At 40.5% G+C, this 24,356-nt stretch overlaps 1 protein-coding gene across 6 annotated transcripts in view; it reads right to left on the reverse strand.

Annotated features, from left to right (window-relative positions):
• Positions 1-18,964, reverse strand: part of LOC139385501 (cell surface glycoprotein MUC18-like) — a 45,529-nt gene extending 26,565 nt beyond the window's left edge. For 4 of the 6 annotated variants that reach the window (XM_071130607.1, XM_071130609.1, XM_071130604.1 and 1 more), the window contains exon 1: positions 18,786-18,964. In XM_071130607.1, coding sequence (XP_070986708.1) covers positions 18,786-18,849 — 64 coding nt within the window. In that variant the 5' untranslated portion in view covers positions 18,850-18,964. The remainder of the gene's footprint in view (positions 1-18,785) is intronic. The other 2 variants (XM_071130608.1, XM_071130605.1) reach the window with 1 other exon arrangement.
• Between the last annotated feature and the right edge of the window lie 5,392 nt (positions 18,965-24,356).

Consider the following 24,356-nt stretch of genomic DNA (forward strand, 5'->3'; position numbering starts at 1 on the left):
TATAGATTGTATACAAATGTAAAGCAAGGTATAAAATGATTATGTTTTAGTCAAATATTATATCTATTTGGGCTTCTTGCTGTCAATTTGCGGTCTACAAATGATTTGTAATTATGTTCAGGCCCCCTGCCCATCCGCTCAAGAAGAAATTGCCCCTTGGCTGAATCTAGTTGACGATCCCTGTTTTAAGGGCATTCGATATCCAATGCAGTGAAAAAAAGCCTTTATGTGGAGATAAAACAAAAACGAATAATTTGGAGCCAATATTACAGAAAGAGCTGTTCCCTATTAAAAAGTATTCAGTTTTACTTCAACGTCTTGCAGAGCAATAAATTGGTACAGTATGGTGACATCAAAACTAATGTAGCATCTTTTACAAGGGCTAGTCCTGAAAATAGTAGCAATGTAGTGTTCTTATAAAGAAGGTACTAAGCTAACATATGGAATTGTTTTAAGATGGTCATACCATGGATCATTTAGTTATTTGATTGTGAATTGAAGGACTCTTTTAGATATCAACATATTTTTGGGTGGGAGGATTAAAATATTGAATTTGGCCTTTACTACTATAGCCCATAGAAACACATGAATAACACATTCATAAACAGCAAAAAATACATTTTAAAAATTGCTAATAAGGGATAAGGTTTTGAAGTGCCTGTCCGATATCTAAGAGATATACGAAAGCCAGGAAATATATATATATATTTTTACACATATTTAACCCTTTATTTTGTTGGTACAAAACTACCTCCATACTTCCATTAGTCTGACATTAGTGGGGGTCTCATGGTCGGACAAACACGGCTGTAGCTCGGCCACCTTCCACCGCAAATGCGGAAGGCCGACATAGGCGGATGCGGTGGATTGAGATGCAGCCCATGCAAGCTTAAACTGACGGATTTTGATGGGGATTTTTGGTATTATGTTACTTAGATTGGCGCATGGGTTCAACAACAGGCTTTAAACATTTAAACAGGATTTAAACATTTTACACTTGAAAGCGCCTTAGATTAGCTAAATGGCTACCGCAAAGATAGAATAAAATAATGTAGTGTCCACTTTGTATTATTTCATGTGCTTCCTCGTGAAAGATGCTAAGATGTAAATGACCTCGCCCAATAATACAGTTCTATATGTAGGAGCCATACAACGTATAATGGCGATAGGATCTTGTACAGTAGCTAATGGCTACTGTACAGTAAGTCCAGAGAGAAGAACATTGTCTGGAATGTAAACAGACACGACCAGAGTGCTCTGCTGTATGTTCCATGAAACAGCACAAACACACGCGCACATGCACGCACACGTGCACATGCACGCACAAACACAGTAAGGGAGTCAGTAGTCTGGTCTGCATTAGGCATTAGGGTTAAAATGCCTAATGTGCCTTAGATGAGCTGGGAGACGTTTGATGTTTCAGAAAACAGCATTCATTATTAAGCAGCAGTGTGTATTGATGGCAGTGGACGAGACACTGCTTCTGACACGGGCTGAGCGATCTCCCCCGCTCCCACATTTCAACCAATCAAGTGAGCACCCCCGAGGGCCACTCCAGTACTCTCCAATACCTATACATGCCGTCAGCTAAAAGCAGGGCTCTAAGACGCTAAGAGGGACTCCGGTGTTCCCTCACTTTTGATCCGAGATCCGAGATGCAAACGGACGTGGCTGAGGCCAAAGACAATATTTGACACGGCTGTGTCTCCCTACCATATGAGTCTTATCTCCCAGAGAGAGAACACCTATACGGTGATATTTGATATAATACAGTAACTACTGTACATCTGAGTTTTCTCAAATGTAGCCCTCTGTAAAATATTATGTCTAAATATGGAACTTGGTGTAACTGTCAAATTCAATGTGTATCATGTTCACCAGCAACTACAGAAATTGAACTTCTCTCCTTGTCTGGCTAGTCTGGCTCTGTGGTTCATCTATAATGGCATTCAATCACATCTGCTGAATCAAATATACCAAACAAAAATATAAACGCAACATGTAAAGTGTTGGCACCAAGTTTCATGAACTGAAATAACAGATCCCCAAAATGTTCCATACGCACAAAAAGCTTATTTCTCTCAAATTTTGTGCACAAACTTGTTTACATTAGTGAGCAGTTCTCCTTTGCCAAAATAATCCATCCACCTGACAGGTGTGGCATATCGAGAAGCTGATTAATCAACATGACCATTACACAGGTGCACCTTGTGCTGGGTACAATAGAAGGCCACTCTAATATGGGCAGTTTTGTCACACAACACAATGCCACAGATGTCTCATGGTTTGAGGGAGCGTGCAATTGGGATGCTGACTGCAAGAAAATCCACCAGAGCTGTTGCCACAGAATTGAATGTTAATTTCTCTACCATAAGCCGCCTCCAATGTCGTTTTAGAGAATTTGGCAGTACGTCCAACCGGGTCATGTAACCACGCCAACCCACGACCTCTGCATTCGGCTTCTTCACTTCCGGGATGGTCTGAGACCTTGACAGCTGATGAAACCGAGGAGTATTTACAAAATATATCTATAATAAATCCCTTTTGTGGGGGAAAACTCATTCTGATTGGCTTGAATTGAGAACCGTGGCAGGAACCCAGGGCTGGTCTGAGGGGTCAGAGGCCCTCTGCCCCTGAAACTGGCGGGGGAACAGAAGAGAAGAGAGAAGCAGGCAGGCAGGGGGAGAAATGTCTGAGGAATGCTCGGCATCTCAGTCCATTATGGCTGCCTTGGTTATAGGAAAGGCCCAACCACATGTGCACACACACATGCACGCACGCACACAAACACTCTCTCAGAAAACTCACAGTACCGAACCCAGTTGACGGACCACTGTCCAGAAGTGTCTAGCTACTTGACAGTGAGACAGGGGCGAGCACTCCACAGCGATTGGCCACTGTGTCTTTTGGAGTCAAGGAGAAAACATAAGGAGTGGTAGTACCAGGAAGGGCCTCCTCTTCCTTATCCTGCTCCTCCTGGACTGCTCGATGGTGACTAGCTGGTTTTGAGTGTTTTCTCTCAGGTCATTAACCCTCACAACAGGAACAGAAAGCAGTGTGCGTTTGATCCCAGAGCAGAAGTCAAGGGGTTGAGAACCACAATCACAGTCGGCCGAGCTAGAGCGAGAAAGCTATGGAAATGACCAATGTCATGACGTGAAAAACCACAGTTCAATAAGCGTAATAACAGTTAGCGTTCTGTAGTACACAGTAAGTTCCTGATATACTTCATATTGCCGATCTACAATATACTCCACATAGAAGATTCAACAGATTCTCCACACAGTGATGAAAATCCACACAAAGAGTGTATCTTAGCTTCTTCCTGGAAAATCTTCACTAGAACATATGTTCTAGAAACAAAACAGCCTTCTAAACTCACATGGTCTAAAGTCATTTTCTGCCTTCACATTTGAGATGCTGTGGTTTGTTTTACCTCGCAAATCAGAAGCACGTGCCTTTTTTTTTTTAGGGGAACATTCTATCTACGTTAGCAAACCTTTCTGAGAACCTTTTGATGTTAAAGTTAGGAGAACTTTCCCGTAATGTCAAGCAGCACTGATCTAGAACGTGGTTACAATGTTCTCAGAGTATGCAGCATTAATGTTCAAGACGAGTTTCAATAGGCACATTTCCGTTGCAAGAACATTCGTGTCCAGTTTTATGAGCATTAGGAGAATATTCCATCAACTTTCCACCGAACATGGTTGCCATGTTCTCGCAATATTAGATGTTAATGTTCTAGACACTGTTCATGGGAACGTGACAGCAACATTTCTGTGTATCATTTGTCAGGACATCAGGCCCTGATTTGATTGGTGAACCATTGATCCTTTCACAGCTCTTGTTGTCTGTTGGCAAGGTTAGGGATACTGACACACTGCTTTTAACAGTGTTTTCAACTTACATGTTTGACACACTTTGACTACATGGTGCATGTTAATTCATACAGTAATTATTGTTCAATATGTTCTCACCTGGGATTTGAACTCACAGCCTCTTGGTTCACGGTATTCAGATCTTCCTGCTACACATCTGTGTCAGTTATCAGCTAATTTGGACTATCATTGATTTTGTTTCCTTAATGTTGTTGGGGCATATTAACCTGTTTTAATGATTCTCCTGAATCACTATGCTCAATAAAAGTTTTTTTTCTCGAGTGTACTTTTAACAGAGCTGAGATTTACTTCAAAGTGCATTCACCCTATTGCTTACACCTATCAAGTTGTTTCAAATCTACACAAGTGCGTAGGGAGTAGGGGATAGGGTGGTACTGGCCTAATAAGCACATGCCCTAGAGATATACGTTCTTGGGACAGTAGTGAGAGTGTTTGTCATCGGTGCTGGTGGCCTAGGTTTGAGACCCGCAAGGGGAGTCACCCTACTCTCACATTCTTAGCAACATACAGTATGTTAATGTCATAACTTGGCAACAGTTACAACACACCTATCTGTTCTAATTTAAATGTGTTTCTCCTTGAAAGAATGTAGAATTCTAGATAGCTGAGCATCTCAAAGAGAACTCTGTAGTCTTTTTAAAAATCCACAGCACATATAACATTTGGAACAAACGTGTCTCTGATAAGGAATCACATCAGTTCTAGTCGTTGCATTTCTATCTGAAACAATGCTAATTTGTTGACAAAACATGGACCAGGTCACAGTGTTGCTTCTGATAGAAACATAACCAGAACATGGTTGCCATATTCTCAGAATATCAGAAATGTGTTGTTTACAATAGCATGTCTGTACTTTCTCACATTTCACATTTAAGCAATGACGATGACAGTCATTTCATTTATTTAACCTTTATTTAACTAGGCAAGTCAGTTAAGAACAAATTCTTATTTACAATGACGGCCTACCCCGGCCAAACACGGACGACGCTGGCTCTATTGTGCGCCGCCCTATGGGACTCCCAATCACGGCCGGATGTGATGCAGACTGCAGTTATACCAAAACAAAACACAGCACAGAGTTCCATCTCCAAATTTTAAAGGGATACTTCAGGATTTTGGCAATGAAGCCATTTAGCCATTTATCTAATTCTCCAGATGAACCCGTGGATAAAATGTTTATGCTTCTGCGTGAAGTTTGAAGGAAGTTGCTAACTAGCGTTAGCACAATTGCTAACTAGTGTTTAACGCAATGACTGGAAGTCCATGATAACTCCTAGCATACTAGTAGATACCATAGACTTCCAGTAATTGTGCTAAAGAATATTAATATTAATATATATAACAGGTTAATATGCCCCACCAACATTAGGCAACTAATACAGAAAGCCCTTAAATTGCTGAAATAAATCAATAAAATCAATGATGAGAATACTCAGATTAACTGATAACTGACATGCTGGCATAGCAGGAAGATCGGAATACCGTGAACCAAGAGGTTGTGAATTCAAATCCCAAGTGCGGACATGATGTATAATAATTACTGTATAAATTAACATGCACAATGTAATCGTGTGTTAAATACAGTGCATTCGGAAAGTATTCAGACCCCTTGTTTAGTTACATTACAGCCTTCTTTTAAAATGGTTTGAATCGTTTTTCCCCCTCATCAATCTACACACAAAACCCAATAATGACAAAAATTTCGAAATCTTTGCAAATGTATAAAAAAATAAAACACAGAAACATCACATTTACATAAGTAATCAGACCCTTTACTCAGCACTTTGTTGAATAACCTTTGGCAGTGACTACAGCCTTGAGTCTTCTTGGGTATGACGCTATAGAAGCTTGGCACACCTGTATTTGGGGAGTTTCTCCCATTCTTCTTTGCAGATCCTCTCATTCTCTGTCAGATTGGATAGGGTCCTGAGCACTCTGGAACAGGTTTTCATCAAAGATCTCTCTGTAGTTTGATCCGTTCATCTTTCCCTCGATCCTGACTTGTCTCCAAGTCCCTGCTGCTGAAAAACATCCCCACAGCATGATGCTGCCACCACCATGCTTCACCATAGAGATGGTGCCAAGTTTCCTCCAGACGTGATGCTTGGCGTTCATGCCAAAGAGTTCAATATGGGTTTCAGCAGACCAGAGAATCTTGTTTCTCATGGTCAGAGAGTCTTTATGTGCTTTTTGGCAATCTCCAAGTGGGTTGTCATGTGCCTTTTACTGAGGAGTGGCTTCCGGAAGTTTTCATAATTACTGTGTAAGTCTATGGAAGGGGGTGAGAACCATGATCCTCCTAGGTTTTGTATTGAAGTCAATGTACCCAGAGGAGGACGGAAGCTAGCTGTCCTCCTTCTACACCATGGTGCTACCCAACAGAGGGCTGTTGAGGCTTCTGTAGACATTCATTGCAAAACAATGTGTTTTAATCAGTTATTTGGTGACGTGAATATATATAGCATAGTTTTATCTAAAAAGGATAACTTTTTAAATGTTTCACTATTTTTATTTTTGTGAAATTCACTGAATTTCCTCCTATGAGAAGCCACCACAGGTGAGTATCCATAACCTTGCCAACAGACAAAGAGTTAAACATGGATCGGGCTTTGATTGGCTCGGTAAAAAGATGTGATGTGTAATATATTTTTCTTTGGACACATGAATGTTCTTGCAATGTTCCCATGAAACGTGTCTAGAACATTAATATCTTAAGTCCTGAGAACATGGTAACCGCAAGTTATGTTTGACATTAACGGAATGGTCTCTTGAAAACATTCCTTGCACATCACAGGAACATTCCTATCAAAACGTTAGTTAATAACCTAAAGAGACTCTTAAGGGAACGCTGTCTAAAGTTGTGGGAACGTTTGCTGTTAGCTGGTACGATCCCGCTGTGTTTGTGTTTGCAATGCCATCAGTTGTTACTCAGCAATGTCACCTACATTTCCTATACCACTTTGTATGGTGATTCCTGAAAAGTGTCAGACTCAAACAAACACATATTTAGTGTATAAAAGGTCAATTAGGGTCAAAAAATAAATGCAATCTCACTCATTTAGCCCATCGTCTACTCTATGTAAGAGCATTATTCAATTTGATCTGGCTCCATGAGCTTAATGCTTAGACAGAGACAGTGCAGAAGGACCATTTTACCAAACACAAAGCCGCTGAGTGGCCTCAGATTCCAGCAAATCGCGTAATGAGCTCCGGGCTTTAGACGTGGCTTCCACACAACACAATTCATGTGACAGTGGACACGGGACAGTGAAGAACACAGAACAGAACAGGCCTCTTTCATTCATGGCACAAAGCAGGCTGTTAGAGCTACCTTAGGTGTGTTAGCACTCTATCTCTATCAAGTGTATCTGTATCTCCATCCATGATCAAAAGTTTGGACGGTTGCATGGAATGTTTACAAATGTCATTTAGTTGTCGTTAAGATCAAAGTGCGTGTGCATGTGTGCCTTTCTGCTTCTCTCTGCATCTGTGTCTGTGTGTCGTCAGCTGAGGGGGTGAAAAGTTGAAACAAATGTCACTCCCTTGGTTCACACAGACTCACAGAGCACAGCTGTCATGCCTGACTCTCTCCGATCCGTTATCATCACAAGTCTATGGGAAGGGGGTGAGAACCATGAGTAGAGCTATATTATCTAATAACCACATGAATACATGGAGAGGTGCTTGGCCACAAAATATGCCAATTACTGAAACAAATGACCTTAACTGCTCCTGAGGGGCAAAGAGGAAATAAAAGCTAGCCTGATTTGATTTAGCTCTCAGTGTTTGTCTCCCAACAGCAAGAACAGCAAGAATTGGCACAAAGAACATCTTAATAAATGAGAAATCTGGAGAAAACAACAATAATCTTTCACAACCAGGTAATGAGTCGAGTATTAAAGCAACTGTTTACATGCCGACTGGGCATTGTCCCGAAACATTTGTTTGGTTATTGTATCCAAAAGCATGCAAACATTAAATAATGTCCTTCTTATGGTATCATGCCAGACAGCAAAACAAACTGAGAGTCACAACTAATTGTGTAGGTGTGAAATAAAATCATAGACTGATACAGGTAGACAGTCTGATGAAGGTGCAATCATAACAGGCTAGTGTGTAATTTTTAACTGGGTGGTTAGAGCCCTGAATGCTGATTGGCTGACAGACGTGGTATATCAGACCGTATACCACGGGTATGATAAAACTGTTATTTTTACTGCTCTAATTATGTTGGGAAACAGTTTATAATAGCAATAAGGCAACTCTGGGTGTCACAACTTCTGCTGAAGTTGGTCCCTCTCCTTGTTCGGGCGGCGTTCGGCGGTCGAAGTCGCCAACCTTCTAGCCATTGCTGATCCACTTTTCATTTTCCATTGGTTTTGTCTTGCCTTCCATTACACCTGGTTCCAATTCCATCAATTACATGTTGTGTATTTAACCCTCTGTTCCCATTCATGTTCTTGTCGGTAATTGTTTCTTGTAGTGCTTATGCACAGGTATGTTGGTATTTGTTTGATCCATTTATTGTATTGTACGGTTGACGGTGGTTTATGGATATTAAACGACACCGTTGTAAATCCGCTTTCGCTCTCTTGCGCCTGACTTCTCTGCTGCCAGTACGCACCTCACTACACTGGGGTTTGTGATATATGGCCAGTATACCTTGGCTAAGGGCTGTATCCAGGCACTCCGCATTGCGGATAAGAACACTACATGACCAAAAGTATGTGGACACCTGCTTGAAAATCTCGTTACAAAATTATGGGGATTAATATGGAGTTGGTCCCCCGTTTGCTTCCATTGCCTCCACTCTTCTGGGAAGGCTTTCCACTAGATGTTGGAACATTGCTGCGGGGACTTGTTTCCATTCAGCCACAAGAGCATTAGTGAGGTCGGGCACTGATGTTGTGTGATTAGGCCTGGCTCACAGTCTGCGTTCCAATTCATCCCAAAGGTGTTCGATGGGGTTGAGGTCAGGGCTCTGTGCAGGCCAGTCAAGTTCTTCCACACCGATCTCGACAAACCATTTCTGTATGGAACTCGCTTTGTGCACGGAGGCATTGTCATGCTGAAACAGGAAAGGGCCTTCCTCAAACTGTTGCGGAAGTAATTACTAGTTTTGAGAATCAAGGTTTACTAGAGGACAACACCAACAATGCAAAACCAACTTTGGACACTTACTGCCACAACTGTAGAGCTAAGTTTAACTGGTATGAAAGAAATTGAACAGAAATTCAGTTCTCAGATTTTTATTTCATACCTTGATCAAACACCTTTAATTTAATAATGACTAACTTCAGTATACCAATATTACGGATTTTGCAAGAGCAGAGCAACATTTTAAGTGACCGCTGATGTTTTTGGCCATTTGTCAAAGAAAAACCAAAAATATTTTTCCTCAGTGGACAAAGCATCAGTTTATGGCTGACCAGTAGTGGCATACAGAGTTTGACTTGGTTTGGTTAGTTGCTTTAACCCAGACCCAAGACTGTCTTAGCAAGCACACAAGCTATTCAGGAAAGTAAAATTACTCTACTGCGATAACACTTTTTCTGACCTCATAACAGAAACACCTAGCTACCACAGACACCAACAGGAACACTTCCTAAGAACTAGGTATCTTCTCAGGATCTCAGGTGAAGACTCATATTAAAGTGTTGATGACACGGCAGCAAGTCACTGAGGGGTTCTTTTTTTGTGTGGAGGGAAAGCGAATGATTGAGATCCAACTAGCCAAAGCCCCTCAGCGACAGGAGAAGAACAGCAAGAGGTGAAGACGTGGTTAGTCCCTTAATGTCCATGTTAGCTCCTCCATGGGAAGCCCTACGGTGCCTCAGTGGGGGCAGTCTCCATTGAGATAAACACAATGCGAAAGTGCTCTGGTTAAGCTGGGGAGGATTTGAATGGAGGCGACTTTGTTTACACTGTTCAAGAGCACTGCAGCAACAGGCAATCAGAGTGTTGATGATGAATTTAAACGTGCTGCGGACCACCCAGACAATTTCTCAGGGTAAACGTGTATTCTGTGTGAAAAGCTGCTAATAACCAATCAAAGGATGTGCACCCTGATAGATCCCCCCCCCCCCCTCCCCCTCTTACGAAGCAGGCTAGCTATTTGTTATTCCAACATTCAGTGATTTGAAACAGTGAATCAAATGTCTCTGTGATCTCTTGTTCTGAGAGTTTGATGAAGGGGGCTTTACATGACTGTTGTTGTGACGGTGAGATCACACCATCAACAGGCATCAATAGACAGAACCAAGAAGGCCCAAGCCTGTAACATGTGTGGGCAGTGCAGCAATTCTTGCAGTAATATATTTAGCATTTTCCGCTAAATTGTTAGGCTAGATCCGAGGAGGCCGTTGGGAGGAGCTATAGGAGAATGGGCTCATTGTAATGGCTGCTATTGAATGACTGGAACGGTATGAAACACATCACACATATGGAAAACACATGTTTGACTCCGTTCCATTAATTCCATTCCATCCATTACAATAAGCCCGTCCTCATATAGCTCCTCCCACCAGCCTCATAAATGTAAGGTAGGTAATTGGCAGGTAATTACATCCAATGCGGTCAAGCATTATGTCAATGACACCAGTCTGACACTTATTCAGCTCCAATAACAGAACACTTGGTCTGTATCGAAGAAAACGACGAGAGATCAAATCAAATCAAATTGTGTTGGTCACACACACATGGTTGGCAGATGTTATTGCGAGTGTAGTGAAATGAGGTAGAAGGAGGTGTGGGAGTGGGAGTGGGTGGCCAATAAAGGAGGATTCCAGAGGCTGGAGGACTTCAGAGGAATCAAGTAGCAGCAGTGCTTGAGACATGACACCAGGGGGATGCGGACAGACATGCTACTGGATAATGAAGACTTCAGTAACCTGAACCTCCGTCTGGGTTCTCTCAGACAGTTTTGGCGCCTGGTGTATGCAGCTGTGTGTGCGTCTGTCTAGAGATCAGTTCAGTGGGAATCAAAAGAGCTAAGGTATAAGGGCAGCTCTTCTGATTTCTGTTGAACTGATGGCAAGATAGTGGTGGAATTTCTAGCAACAGCTGAAGTGATTTCAAACACACTAAACATTCATGGATCAATGGACTGTCCGACAGCCCCACTGGAGAACACATATTAATGCAACACGTGGCAGGTGTCTTACATACGGGCTGCCTCATTGCACATCTGGAGACATTGAAAGACTGTAATGGCAATTTCACATCAAGCCAATCTGTAAATGCATTACTGAACGCAGCGTTGAACCAATCGAAATCAAAACCAGATCGGAACCAGATCCTTTACACCTGGAAATAATACAAAAAAGACACAAGAATTGTCTTTCTTTATCATAAAAAAAAACATTTGTATGGCTCTTTGAAACATTTGCTGACGACAGAGATTGCATTCAACGAGCCTGATTGCTTAATTGATCGAGCAGTGGTTGTGTGCTACCAATTAGCTTAAGCGAGATAGCCAGTGCTAACAAAGTGTCAACAATGCCCTGACGTCAACAGTGGAGAGAGCCTGGAACGGAGCCTCCACACAAACAAACAATCAAATCAATGGACTGCTCCTTTCATTTCTCCAGTCTGATCCAGCACACCATGTATTGATTGTGGTAATGCCTGTCTGTGGGGGCAGATTCATACTCTCCGATCTGGACTTTACACAGGACATTTCCTTTCCTGGCTTCTGTCCATTGTTTGTCTCTACTCGTGCCATCTCTAGTATTGAAAGTCATTCCCTACAGCCTAAAAATCATTAGGCCATTTCATCCTGACAACATAGCAAACATAATGCCCCGGTAGCCACTGCTATACTCTCTAACTTGTTTCACACTTCAGATGGTGTCCTCTACAACTTAATGGAGAGAGTAAGAGCGAGCAACAATAAAAGTTAATGGTTTAGAAGATTGATTCTTTTTCCAAATCTATATATAATCACTAAGCTCGGCTTGTGAAACTTTCCTGAATCCTTTACACCAGTGTGGCTGCAGACTACTGCGAGAGGGTACTTCATTCAGGAAGCCTGGCTTCGTTCAATAGCTTTGACAGGCTGCTCAAGATAAAGAAAGTGTGCTCCTTTCTAGCTAGCCAGATACAGCAGTAATCCAGTTGAAGGAGAGATCCTTTGGGGTCCAATTAAACTAATATTACGCTAGCAGGTCCCTAACGGACTCTGGTTGTTGTTCTAACCTAATTCAATCATAGGGTTGATTTGGAAAAGCCCCCAAGTTTTCTTGACGACCCAAAACATCCCTCAAAACCAGACCCCTGACAACGGCCTCTAGCCGTTTAGCGCTGAGGACAGCATGTTTTTACAACATTGTGACTATCTGATCAATCAGGCAGTTTCCCCAGTTAGCTTTGATGTGTCTTCTGACTTCAAAGCACCATACCAGTAACCAAGCAACATCGTCACAACTCAGCCTCACTGTCCTCTTTTTGAGTCAGATTCCAAGTAGGGTCCGAGATGACGCTAAATGCTGAAAAATAAATCATTCATGTTTCTGTTCCTGACCTCCTTCCATCTTCCTGTACCATCCTGCTAATTCTTAGAAATGATTATGCTTTGCAAGATGAATGTGTGTTTATTTTTTATATTTCTATAAAAAAAACAATGTATAGCATTGCTTGGGATATGATACTAACTTTCTCTCCGGGCATACATCGGAAAGGCCTATCCTTTGAGTTTATAACTTGTCCTGTTGATTTCGCACAGAGATCTGGACATTTTCACACAGGTCTAAAACCGATGAATGACCATTGTGTGAAGAATGAATTGACATTACACAAGCATTTCTGATGGATGTTTCACAGTAACAACCGAACAATATCAAAAAGCGGAGGTGGCCTGTTTCTTGACTTTGTCACGAGGACTTTGTGTTGAATGTGAATATGTAAACAGCGTTTGGAGAGCTGAGCTAAAGTTTATTTCTGGACTATGATGATAAGGGGCAATGTGGCCTAATCTGGGTACAGCACAGGACATTACGGCATTAAAAAAAACAACCCCAGCTACATTTCTGAGCAGGGTGGCTAACCAGCTGCTATTTATCAAACATATAAACCTACCGCACTGTTCTCAAAAGCATTGGTTATGGCTTGCTTTCAAATGTAAAATGATAAAGCATTTTTATAGGGTTAGACTTGCGTGACATAAACATAATATGACACATTCCTAATGTCTTCCAAATGATGTAATGATGTTACATCACACATTTGATTGATGATGTACATGTTGTCATTACACATGCATTAATGATTTATAAAAGAGGTAACGATAAATATGTGGAATATTGAGATTTTATGAAACACTTATGATGGAGTCCACTGATCTATCACTAAATTTTCATTATTGCACCTAGCTACATACAGTTTACGTTCCCCAACCACCATATCTGATATCTGATAGTACTGTGTTAACTAACCTCCAGACGAGCTTCAATGCCATACAACTCTCTTTCCGTGGCCTCCAACTGCTCTTAAACGCAAATAAAACTAAATGCATGCTATTCAACCGATCATTGCCCGCACCTGCCCGCCCATCCAGCATCACTACTCTGGACGGCTCTGACTTAGAATACGTGGATAACTACAAATACCTAGTTGCACTCCAGCAGGTGTATCTCACTGATCATCCCTAAAGCCAACACCTCATTGGGCCGCCTTTCGTTCCAGTTCTCTGCTGCATGTGACTGGAACAAAATGCAAAAATCGCTGAAGTTGGAGACTTATCTCCCTCACCAACTGCAAACATCTGCTATCTGAGCAGATAACTGATGGCTGCAGCTGTACATAGTCTATCGGTAAATAGCCCACCCAAGTTGACCTACCTTACTGTTTATATTTATTTACTTTTCTTCTCTTTTGCACACCAGTATCTCTACCTGTACATGACCATCTGATCATTTATCACTCCAGTGTTTATCTGCAAAATTGTAATTATTCGCCTACCTCCTCATGCCTTTTGCACACAATGTATATAGACTCTCTTTTTTTTCTACTGTGTTATTGACTTGTTAATTGTTTACTCCATGTGTTGTCTGTTCACACTGCTATGCTTTATCTTGGCCAGGTCGCAGTTGTAAATGAGAACTTGTTCTCAACTAGCCTACCTGGTTAAATAAAGGTGAAATAAAAAAATAAAGACTGTAAACTCTCCTTCCAGACTCACATTAAGCATCTCCAATCAAAAATTAAATATAGAATCGGCTTCCTATTTCGCAACAAAGCTTCCTTCACTCATGCTGCCAAACATACCCTCGTAAAACTGACCATCCTACCGATCATTGACTTCGGCGATGTCATCTATAAAATAGCCTCCAACACTCTACTCAGCAAACTGGATGTAGTCTATCACAGTGCCATCCGTTTTATCACCAAAGCCCCATATACTACCCACCACTGCGACCTGTACGCTCTCATTGGCTGGCCCTCGCTTCATACTCGTCGCCAAACCCACTGGCTACAGGTTATCTAGTTTCTGCTAGGTAAAGCCCCGCCCTATCTCAGCTCGCTGGTCACCATAGCAGCACCCACTCGTAGCACACGCTCCAGCAGGTATATCTCACTGGTCACCCCCAAAGCCAATTCCTCCTTTGGTCGCCTTTCCTTCCAGTTCTCTGCTGCCACTGACTGGAACAAACTGCAAAAATCACTGAAGCTGGAGATTCCCATCTCCCTCACTAGCTTTAAGAACCAGCTGTCAGAGCAGCTCACAGATCACTGCACCTGTTCATAGCCCATCTGTATACAGCCCATCTATCTACCTCATTCCCATACTGTATTTATTTATTTTGCTCCTTTTGCACCACAGTATCTCTACTTGCACATCGATCTTTTGAACATCTACCATTCCAGTGTTTAATTGCCATATTGTAATTACTTCGCCACCATGGCCTATTTATTGCCTTAACTCCCTTATTTGACCTTATTTGCACTCACTGTATATAGACTTTGTTTTGTTTTTTTCTACTGTGACTGTATGTTTTGTTCATTCCATCTGTAACTGTGTTGTTGTATGTGTCAAACTGCTATGCTTTATCTTGGCCAGGTCACAGTTGCAAATGAGAACTTGTTCTCAACTAGCTTACCTGGTTAAATAAAGGTGGAAAAAAAGATACAAATAAATAAATACATAAATATTTTTTTTAAAGTCATCAAGCAAAGTGTCTTTGGTGAGGCTTCATTCACAAGGATTCCAACCAGTGTGAAGAAAGATATTAACTATTCAAGATCATGAATTCCTGGATACATTTGACTGTAGGAGGATTCTACCTAAAAACCTAACTGTTACATAAACAGGATGAGGATGGAGAATGTGTGCCACTGGCTGTAACTGGTTGCTCTTATCAGAAGGCTAAGATGAACAAGGCTTTACAGTGTAAGAACTCTGTCACCGTGAAAATTTAAGTGGGGCTTGGAAGTGAAACAGTGGCATTCCGCACTCTATCCCCTTTGCCAGAGGCCCGAATATAGGGACTTCCGTTTCAATCACAGCTCTCTGCTGATTTGCTGCCCAGATCTACACTTCATTTTATTTAAGCTCTAAGGTGGTGCACAATCACTTTTATTGTGTACATTGACTGGCAGCCCCTCTCAACACCCAGCCCATCACCAGCATTCCTCAACAAAAAAAAGAAAAGAAAAGATGTCCTTTTAACGGGAGATGTCTTTGTGATGAGCATGCCGTTTGTCCCTGCATTTGGCTGGTGTTACAGGAAGTACATTCTACCATTATCAAAAGGTCATTATTGGAATACCTGATGATACCACCACTCCTTTGATGCCTTCACTATTGTGAAGGTTAATTTAGGTATTACTGTAAGCAGCTTCATTAATGCATTTAGATAAGTTATTAAAGTGATGTTGCTCCTTTGAGGGTAAATATGAAAGTATTTGCTGGGGCCTTTGTGGTCAATAACAAGCTGGCATGCTGGCATCCTGGCACAAAGACATCTTTGAAATCTGTGTCCAATATGACACTTGGCCTCCATAGCAACCAGATGAGGGCAAACCCTTTTGATCACTCTGGCATAGCAATCAATTGAGGCTAATATGAAATCCAACACAGCAAGACCAGACTTTACCTGTTTTTTTTCAGAATGAAAAAAACATTTAATGCGGCTGACTATTTATGCGGCTGTCAAATGTGAATGTGAAGGATGCCAATCAAAGAATAGACCAGATAGACAACACATGGACATCAGACAAACCCATAGTAAGAAATCAAGAACATGACCAACAGTAAACAATGACGACGTAGCCTATAAAGTCATATGATGTAGCCTGCTCTATCAACCCATGCTATATGTATGTTCAACATGATAGCTATGGCATTCCCACCGTAGTCCAAAACTAGCATCTACTTCCTGAGAAACAAGGAGTGTGGGATAAGAGGGGAGGTGGGAAAACACCACAATTGGTCCCCCGAGGCCAAGAAGTAAGGCAGGGGTTTAGGAAGTAAGCTCACCAGAAGCAGGGAGGTCAAGGAAAGGATGAGATTAGGAACAATAGCCGAGCGTGAGCTAAAACAATGAAGAGAGGGAGTTAGCGAGACAAGTGTCCAAACAGGAGGGGAGAGAAGGCGACCAGAGATGTAGAGGGGTAAGAGGGAAGTCAGATACGCAAAGGACGGGTTATACGGGAAAGACCGGAGACACCTGTCTAAATAAACAGAAACAGACAAATATGATGAAAAAATGCTTTGAAATGACTGAGCTGTAAAATAGGATATTAAACGCACCACGCTTCCTACAACATGCCCCCCCCCCCCCCCCATCCTCCCACCCCACCCAGGCAGTACGCCCTAAAATACACTTATAAGTCATCATTCCACATCTTAAGGATCGGATCCTTTTTTTTCAATCTTCGCCTTAAATGACATACCCAAATCTAACTGCCTGTATCTCAGGACCTGATGCAAGGATATGCATATTCTTGATACCATTTGAAAGGAAACACTTTGACGATTGTGTAAATGTGAAATTAATGTAGGAGAATATAACACATTAGATCTGGTAAAAGATAATACAAAGAAAAAAAACACGTTTTTTGTATTTCTTTTGTTCCATCATCTTTGAAATGCAAGAGAAAGGCCACAATGTATTATTCCAGCTTAGGCGCAGTTTAGATTTTGGCCACTAGATGGCAGCAGTGTATGTGCAATGATTTAGACTGATCCAATGAACCATTGCATTTCTGTTCACAATGTTGTATCAAGACTGCCCAAATGTGCCTAATTGGTTTATTAATACATTTACATTTTCAAGTTCATAACTGTGCACTCTCTTCAAACAATAGCATGGTATTCTTTCACTGTAATAGCTACTGTAAATTGGACAGTGCAGTTAGATTAACAAAAATGTAAGCTTTCTACCCATATCAGATATGTCTATGTCCTGGGAAATGTTCTTGTTATGTAAAACATAATGCTAATCACATTAGCGCACGTTGGCTCAACCGTCCCATGGCGAGGACACCAATCCCGTAGAGGTTTTAAAATGACTGGTGCTTCTTTTGTTTCACAGATTGAGTTAGTCCATTTACAAAAAATATATATTATAATCTCAGATGTCACTAAGGTATAGCCTAGCAGAGGGACCTGTATCCTTTTTCCTTCATTTCCCCTTACCTTTTCCCCTAGAAATCGTTCTGTGTAGATTTGGTAAGAGCATGCATACTGCATCCATCACAGAGTGATCATATCTGACTCCGTGTAAAAATGTATGCACTCACTACTGTACTGTATGACTGGATAAGAACGTCTGCTAAATGGCGGAAATGTAAATGTTGTCAGAACATGACTGACCAAGATTAACCCTGGTAGGAAGACATGACCTGACAGTAAGCAGCTAGGCAGCTGATTTTCCCTTCTCAACAACATATTTGACCAAATGACCAAAAAAAACATTTGTAACAACCAGTATCTGCGAAGCATATAACAAAAACATAGCTGTATTTGATGGGTTTACTGCACAAACATTCATAGACCTTAGAGTAGGCTCCCATAAAATCTGAAATAATTGAGCTATTTCATTATGGACAAAAATACAATCGCATCAGTGGAATGCTTTTCACAATTGCAGTTCTGTGAATAAATCGTTTTTGATCTAAAAGAAGCAAGCTATAGAACAGACTAGAAAAGTCTCTTTGCGACAACTTTCATCTTTCTCATAGCCAGTTACAGATTGCATTCCTCAAGAGTCACACATACCTAAAATTACAGTATTTGGGTATTCAGTCAAAACAAAATAATGACCCAAAAACAGTAATAGTGAGGGCATGCATACAACATGAAAGAAGAGCTTTTTGTTCATATGCATAGGCTAAGTGATACAATCTAATGACCATCTTTCAAGACAGAATTTGCTGTATAGGGGTGACTAATTGAATCCACTTCTTCTATCCACTTACTACTACTATTTATATGATGACAAATAAATAACTACTTTATACACATTAGACGTGCACATGTGTTCTGATGTAAATCTCAAACACTTAAATTACTTGAATTATTGTAACTAGGTTACCTACAGTATCTTTTAACTTTAACTGATGTTAGAAAAATGATATGCTTTAAACATCCTAGGCAACTATATTCATAATTTGTGAAAATAAGCTACCATTTGCTTTTCAGCTTTCTTAAACAATTGACCAGAAAAACGACCGAATAAAGGTATCACATATTTGCAGTTTGCTGCGTCTACGCAGCCTTATTCGGAGCGGAGCAGAGAAGCGTTCCATCAAGAAGCCAGCCTTCAGTTGACAAGCAACCCCGCAAAGTTTCCAATGTACAGTACAGTAGTCACCAAACGATAGACCGCAGAAAACCGCGTCCTATGCAGTGTTTTCAAGAGGTTAGATCTGTATTAGGTCACATACCTTTCCAGGCCAGAGAAAGCAGGAAAAGTCCCACGAACATGCAAGCCTTCATTCGTAAAGCCATGTTGTTACTTCTGCCCAGTGTCGTCCTGAGAGTGAGTGTGACGGCTGGACGATGCTGGAAAACTGCGAGACAGACGCAGGGTGCGAGAGGGGCAAGATATCTAGGTGCAGATATGGTCGAGAGGGACAGTGTAGTTGGTAGGAGGAACTTGTAGGGGAAAGGCGATAGTACAGACAGTAGTCTAATCTTTCTGAACAGGTAGCCTTAATGATAACATGGTTGGGTACAAGGGTTCCTTGATTGTTTAGAATGGAATATAATAGTATATAACATATAGTTGCGAGCAGCAATGAACGGGGTACACAAGATCATTTGGACAACAAAGCAAGCACTCATTACTCAATGTATTGAGTTTCAGTGATGGGGAAGCTACTCTAGAAATCTAGTTTACCAAGGTACCAATTACTTCACACTGGAAGAAGTTAAGCTAAACTGAAGCTACCCGTAAGAAAAATATAGTTTACTTAACTAAAATTACTTTGAAAAAGTAGTTCACTACATCCCAACTACTTCATAAATGATCATATCTAAATATAAAATGTCATAGACTTGAAATTGCAAGAACAAATCACTCTGAAGTAAGATGTCAACAGAATGTGTAATGTAGCATATTAAAAACAAAAACTATGTTTCAAGTGAGAATTAGGAATTTTTATTTTCTATTTGCAAAAAAAGGATTGTGTAGTTTCAGTAGTTAGCTACACCACAACATTGCAAAAAGTGAATTAACTACTGAAAACAATACCTAGATTTGAATTGAGTTAAACTATGACCAAGCTACTGCAAAATGTAGTTAAATAACGAGTTGAACCACATGTAGTTCACTTCTCCCCAACACTATTGAATTTATATACTAATTCTCGGGTCAATTTGACTAATGTTAAGATATGTGAAATATTTTCAGCATTCGTTTATTTGTATATTGCCGTCATCTTTGTAATCTGGGACTTTATTTTGTTGAAATCTGTTTGTGTAAATGATTTAAATCTCACTAAGTACACTCAATTTTAGCATTCGAAAGTACTTCAATACACTCTCACAACTGTAATACGCTGACTGCGCAAGCGGCAGGACTTCCGGTTTCTAATTTTCCCAAATAAAATATCCACTTTTCACTACATTCAGACCACATAATAGGGCAAAAATATGTGATTATACAGATATACTAATCACAATTTTTCACATTGTTTGTCTGCATAATTTATGTCTGACATTCATTTGCAAAAGACAAAGTCCACTTGATCACTAGTTATTGCTCTAGTATCCTAGGGTGCCACTGGTGCCAATTATATCTACAGTGGCAAGAAAAAGTATGTGAACCCTTTGGAAATACCTGGATTTTTTGCATAAATTGGTCATAAAATTAGATCTGATCGTCATTTAGGTCACAACAATAGACAAACACAGTCTATTTAAACTAATAACACATAAACAATTATGCATTTTCATGTCTTTATTGAACACACTGTGTAAACATTCACAGTGCAGGGTGGGGAAGGTATGTGTACCCTTGGTTTTATTATTTTACCTTTATTCAGCTAGGCATGTCAATTAAGAACAAATTCTTATTTTCGATGATGGTCTAGGAACAATGGGTTAAGTGCCTTGTTCAGGGGCAGAACGACATACATTTTACCTTGTCAGCTCTAACCACTAGGCTCGACCCACTAGGCTACGCTGCCACCCCAGCGTAGCCTAGTTGACCCTCCTTTGGCAGCAATAACCTCAGCCAAACATTTTTTTGTAGTTGCGGATCAGACCTGCACAATGGTCAGGAGGAATTTTGGACCATTCCTCTTTACAAAACTGTTCAGCAGTATTCTTGGGATGTCTGGTGTGAACTGCTCTCTTGAGGTCATGCCACAGCATCTCAATCGGGTTGAGGTCAGGACTCTGACTGGGCCACTTCAGAAGTCATATTTTCTTCTGTTGAAGCCATTCTGTTGTTGATTTACGTCTGTGTTTTGGGTCGTTGTTCTGTTGCATCACCCAACTTCTGCTGAGCTTCAATTGGCGGACAGGTAGCCTAACATTCTCCTGCAAAATGTCTTGATAAACTTGGGAATTCATTTTTCCATGATAGCAAGCTGTCCAGACCCTGAGGCAGCAAAGCAGTCCCAAACCATGATGCTCCCTCCACCATACTTTACAGTTAGGATGAGGTTTTGATGTTGGTGTGCTGGGCCTTTTTTTCCTCCACACATAGTGTAGTGTGTTCCTTCCAAACAACTCCATTTTATTTTTTATCTGTCCACAGAATATTTTGGCAGTAGCGCTGTGGGACATCCAGGTACTTTTTAGTGAACTTCAGACGTGCAGCATTGTTTTTTTGGGACAGCAGTGGCTTCTTCCGTGGTGTCCTCCCATGAACACCATTCTTTTTGAGTGTTTTACGTATTGTATACTCAACAATAGAGATGTTAGCATGTTCCAGAGATTTCTGTAAGTCTTTAGCTGACACTCTATGATTCTTCTTAACCTCATTGAGCATTCTGCACTGTGATCTTGCAGTCATCTTTGCAGGACGGCCACTCCTAGGGAGAGTAGCAACAGTGCTGAACTTTATCCATTTATAGACAATTTGTCTTACTGTGGACTGATGAACATGAAAGCTTTTAGAGATACTTTTGTAATCCTTTCCAGCTTTGTGCGAGTCAACATTTCTTAGTCTTAGGTCTTCTGAGATCCTTTTGTGTTCGAGACTTGGTTCACATCAGACAATGCTTCTTGTGAATAGCAAACTCAAATTTTGTGAGTGTTTTTTATAGGGTTACAGCTCTAACCAAAATCTCATTGATTGAACTCCAGGTTAGCTGACTCCTGACTCCAATTATCTTTTGGAGAAGTCATTAGCTTAGGGGGTTCACATACTTTTTCCAACCTACACTGTGAATGTTTAAAGGATTTATTCAATATAGACAAGAACAATACAATACTTTGTGTGTTATTAGTTTAAGCACACTATGTTTGTCTATTGTTGTGACTTTCACAACTGCATCCATCTAAGGTTGCGGTGACTTTATATTCAAACAGCTTCTCAGGACGTATACACTCTTAGAAAAGAGGGTTTCAAAGGGGTTCTTCGGCTGTCTCAATAGGAGAACCCTTTTTGGTTCCAGGTAGAAAGAACCCTTTTAGGTTCTAGATAGCACCTTTTTTTCCAAGGGTGTACAAATGGTTTGCATTTACAACTGTCATGGTCTCATGTCCATCAGTTCAATTCTTATAGCCCTGGTGTGATATTTTATTTGACCTTTATTTAGCTAGGCAAGTCAGTTAAGAACAAATTCTTATTTACATTGACAGCCTACCCCAGCCAAACCCTAACCCAGATGATTCTGGGCCAGTTGTGCGCTGCCCTATGGGACTCCCAATCATGGCCAGTTGTGATACAGTCTGGAATCGAACCAGCATCTGTAGTGACTCCTCTTGTACTGAGAAGCAGTGCCTTAGACCTCTGCGCAATTCGGGAGCTCCTAGTGGTACCATTTAGTGGTGTAGCGTGACTGAATTTGAATGCAGCAACTAACCATTCATAAATTCATTGAGTTTATATGCCAAATCTGGAGTCAATCTGATTTATGGTTCACGAGAATACGTTTTTTAAAGTATTTTCAACAGTAGCATGTGCGCTAACGTGCATCTATAGGTACAGAGCAGCCATTTTTGAAAGCAGCAACAATTTTTCCTCAAAACCATTAAAGAATGATGTAATGAGTCAAAATACAAAATCTGTAGTGAATCTGAAGTATGGTTCATGATGAGAAGATGATAGCAGATGATTCTGAGCATAAACATTGCATATGCAAATAATGCATTGTTAATAGTTTCTTTGCTTCAATACCAAATTCAATGTGGGTCATCTTTGGGATGTCCATGATAGCGATGACACATTTCAAATTGATAGGCATCTGTGGTTTAAATGGACATGTAAAAGCCCATTTTTTTATTTGTCAATAACTCAGCCATCTTTTGACCAATGCCTTAGCTTTATTTATCATAATATGTGCTGATATGCATCTACTGGTGGCCATCTTTGAACGCATCAGCTTTATTTTCTCAAACTCTTTATGGATTACTGTGATTAGTTCAAAGACCAAATTTGGAGTGAATCTGAATGTTATTATTATTTTTAAGTATTAGCATTACATAGTCAAGAAAGGGAATTGTTAATAGTTTCATAATTTTTTAAAAGATATGCTTAACTTAATATGGTTCATCATAGTAATGTATTTGATGACCCTAAAAAGTTTAAAGTTGATAGGCCATTGTGGAGTGGATTTACAATGGATTGATCAGATTTCCTTATTTATCAATAATTCAGCCATCTCTTAATCCAATTTTGTTATTTTGACGTATGGTTCATGAAAAATATATTTTTCAAAAGTTTTCAAAAATGTCCAAGATGGAGGAAAATCTATCCTGGTGGACCCTTGAAGCAGATTTGTTCAGCAGGAAGAAAGATACCTACATACAAAGTTTAAAGTCTCTAGGCTACTTATAACTGAGACTGCTTATAACTGCTCATAATAGTCCAATCAGTGCCATTCCTTTTTATCAAGTTACTCAATGCTTGAGTTATTTGACCAAGTCAAGGAAAAATTATACTAATACAAATTCAGACAATAACAATAGGTTTCACAGCTTCACTGTGAACCCCTAAATATCTTCATTTTCTTAATCTGAAATGTGAATTATTTGAGTAATTGCCAATTATGCGAATCACATCTTGCTATAAGGCATCTTGCTATGTAGGCTCATTGATGGTTTGTGTTTGAAATCAACTATTTATTTTCTAACCAATGACTGATGACTGAAAATGTAGTTGTACATTGAATATTAGCCCTTGTAGGATAAGCATAGACACATGGACATGGTATATGCTTTATGAAAAGCATTACATAAATCTTGGAAAGCTGTGAGAAGACAATCACCAATGGAGTTATTTATTTGATCTGCATTTTCAACCTTCCCTGCAGTCATGGCTGTCCTATCAGATCTCAGGACTTACATAACATTTAAATAAATAGTGGGAAAAACCATTTGACGTGTATGAGTGAAAAATATGCTACATTACCAAAAGTATGTGGACACCTGCTCGTCGAACATCTCATTCCAAAATCATGGGCGTTAATATGGAGTTGTTCCCCTTTGCTGCTATAACAACGTCCACTCTTCTGTGAAGGCTTTCCACTAGATGTTGGAACATTGCTGCGGGGACTTGCTTCCATTCAGCCACAAGAGCATTAGGGAGGTCTGGCACTGATGTTGGGCACTGACGGTGGCCTTGTCATGCTGAAACAGGAAAGGACCTTCCCCAAATCGTTTTCACAAAGTTGGAAGCACAGAATCGTCTAGTATGTCATTGTATGCTGTAGTGTTAAGATTTCCCTTTACTGGAACTAAGGGGCCTAGCTCAAACCATGAAAAACAGCCCCAGACCATTATTCCTACTCCACCAAACTTTACAGTTGGCACAATGCATTTGGGCAGGTAGCGTTTACCTG

The sequence above is a fragment of the Oncorhynchus clarkii genome, chromosome 27, assembly GCF_045791955.1.
Source record: "Oncorhynchus clarkii lewisi isolate Uvic-CL-2024 chromosome 27, UVic_Ocla_1.0, whole genome shotgun sequence".
Lineage (NCBI taxonomy): Eukaryota > Metazoa > Chordata > Actinopteri > Salmoniformes > Salmonidae > Oncorhynchus > Oncorhynchus clarkii.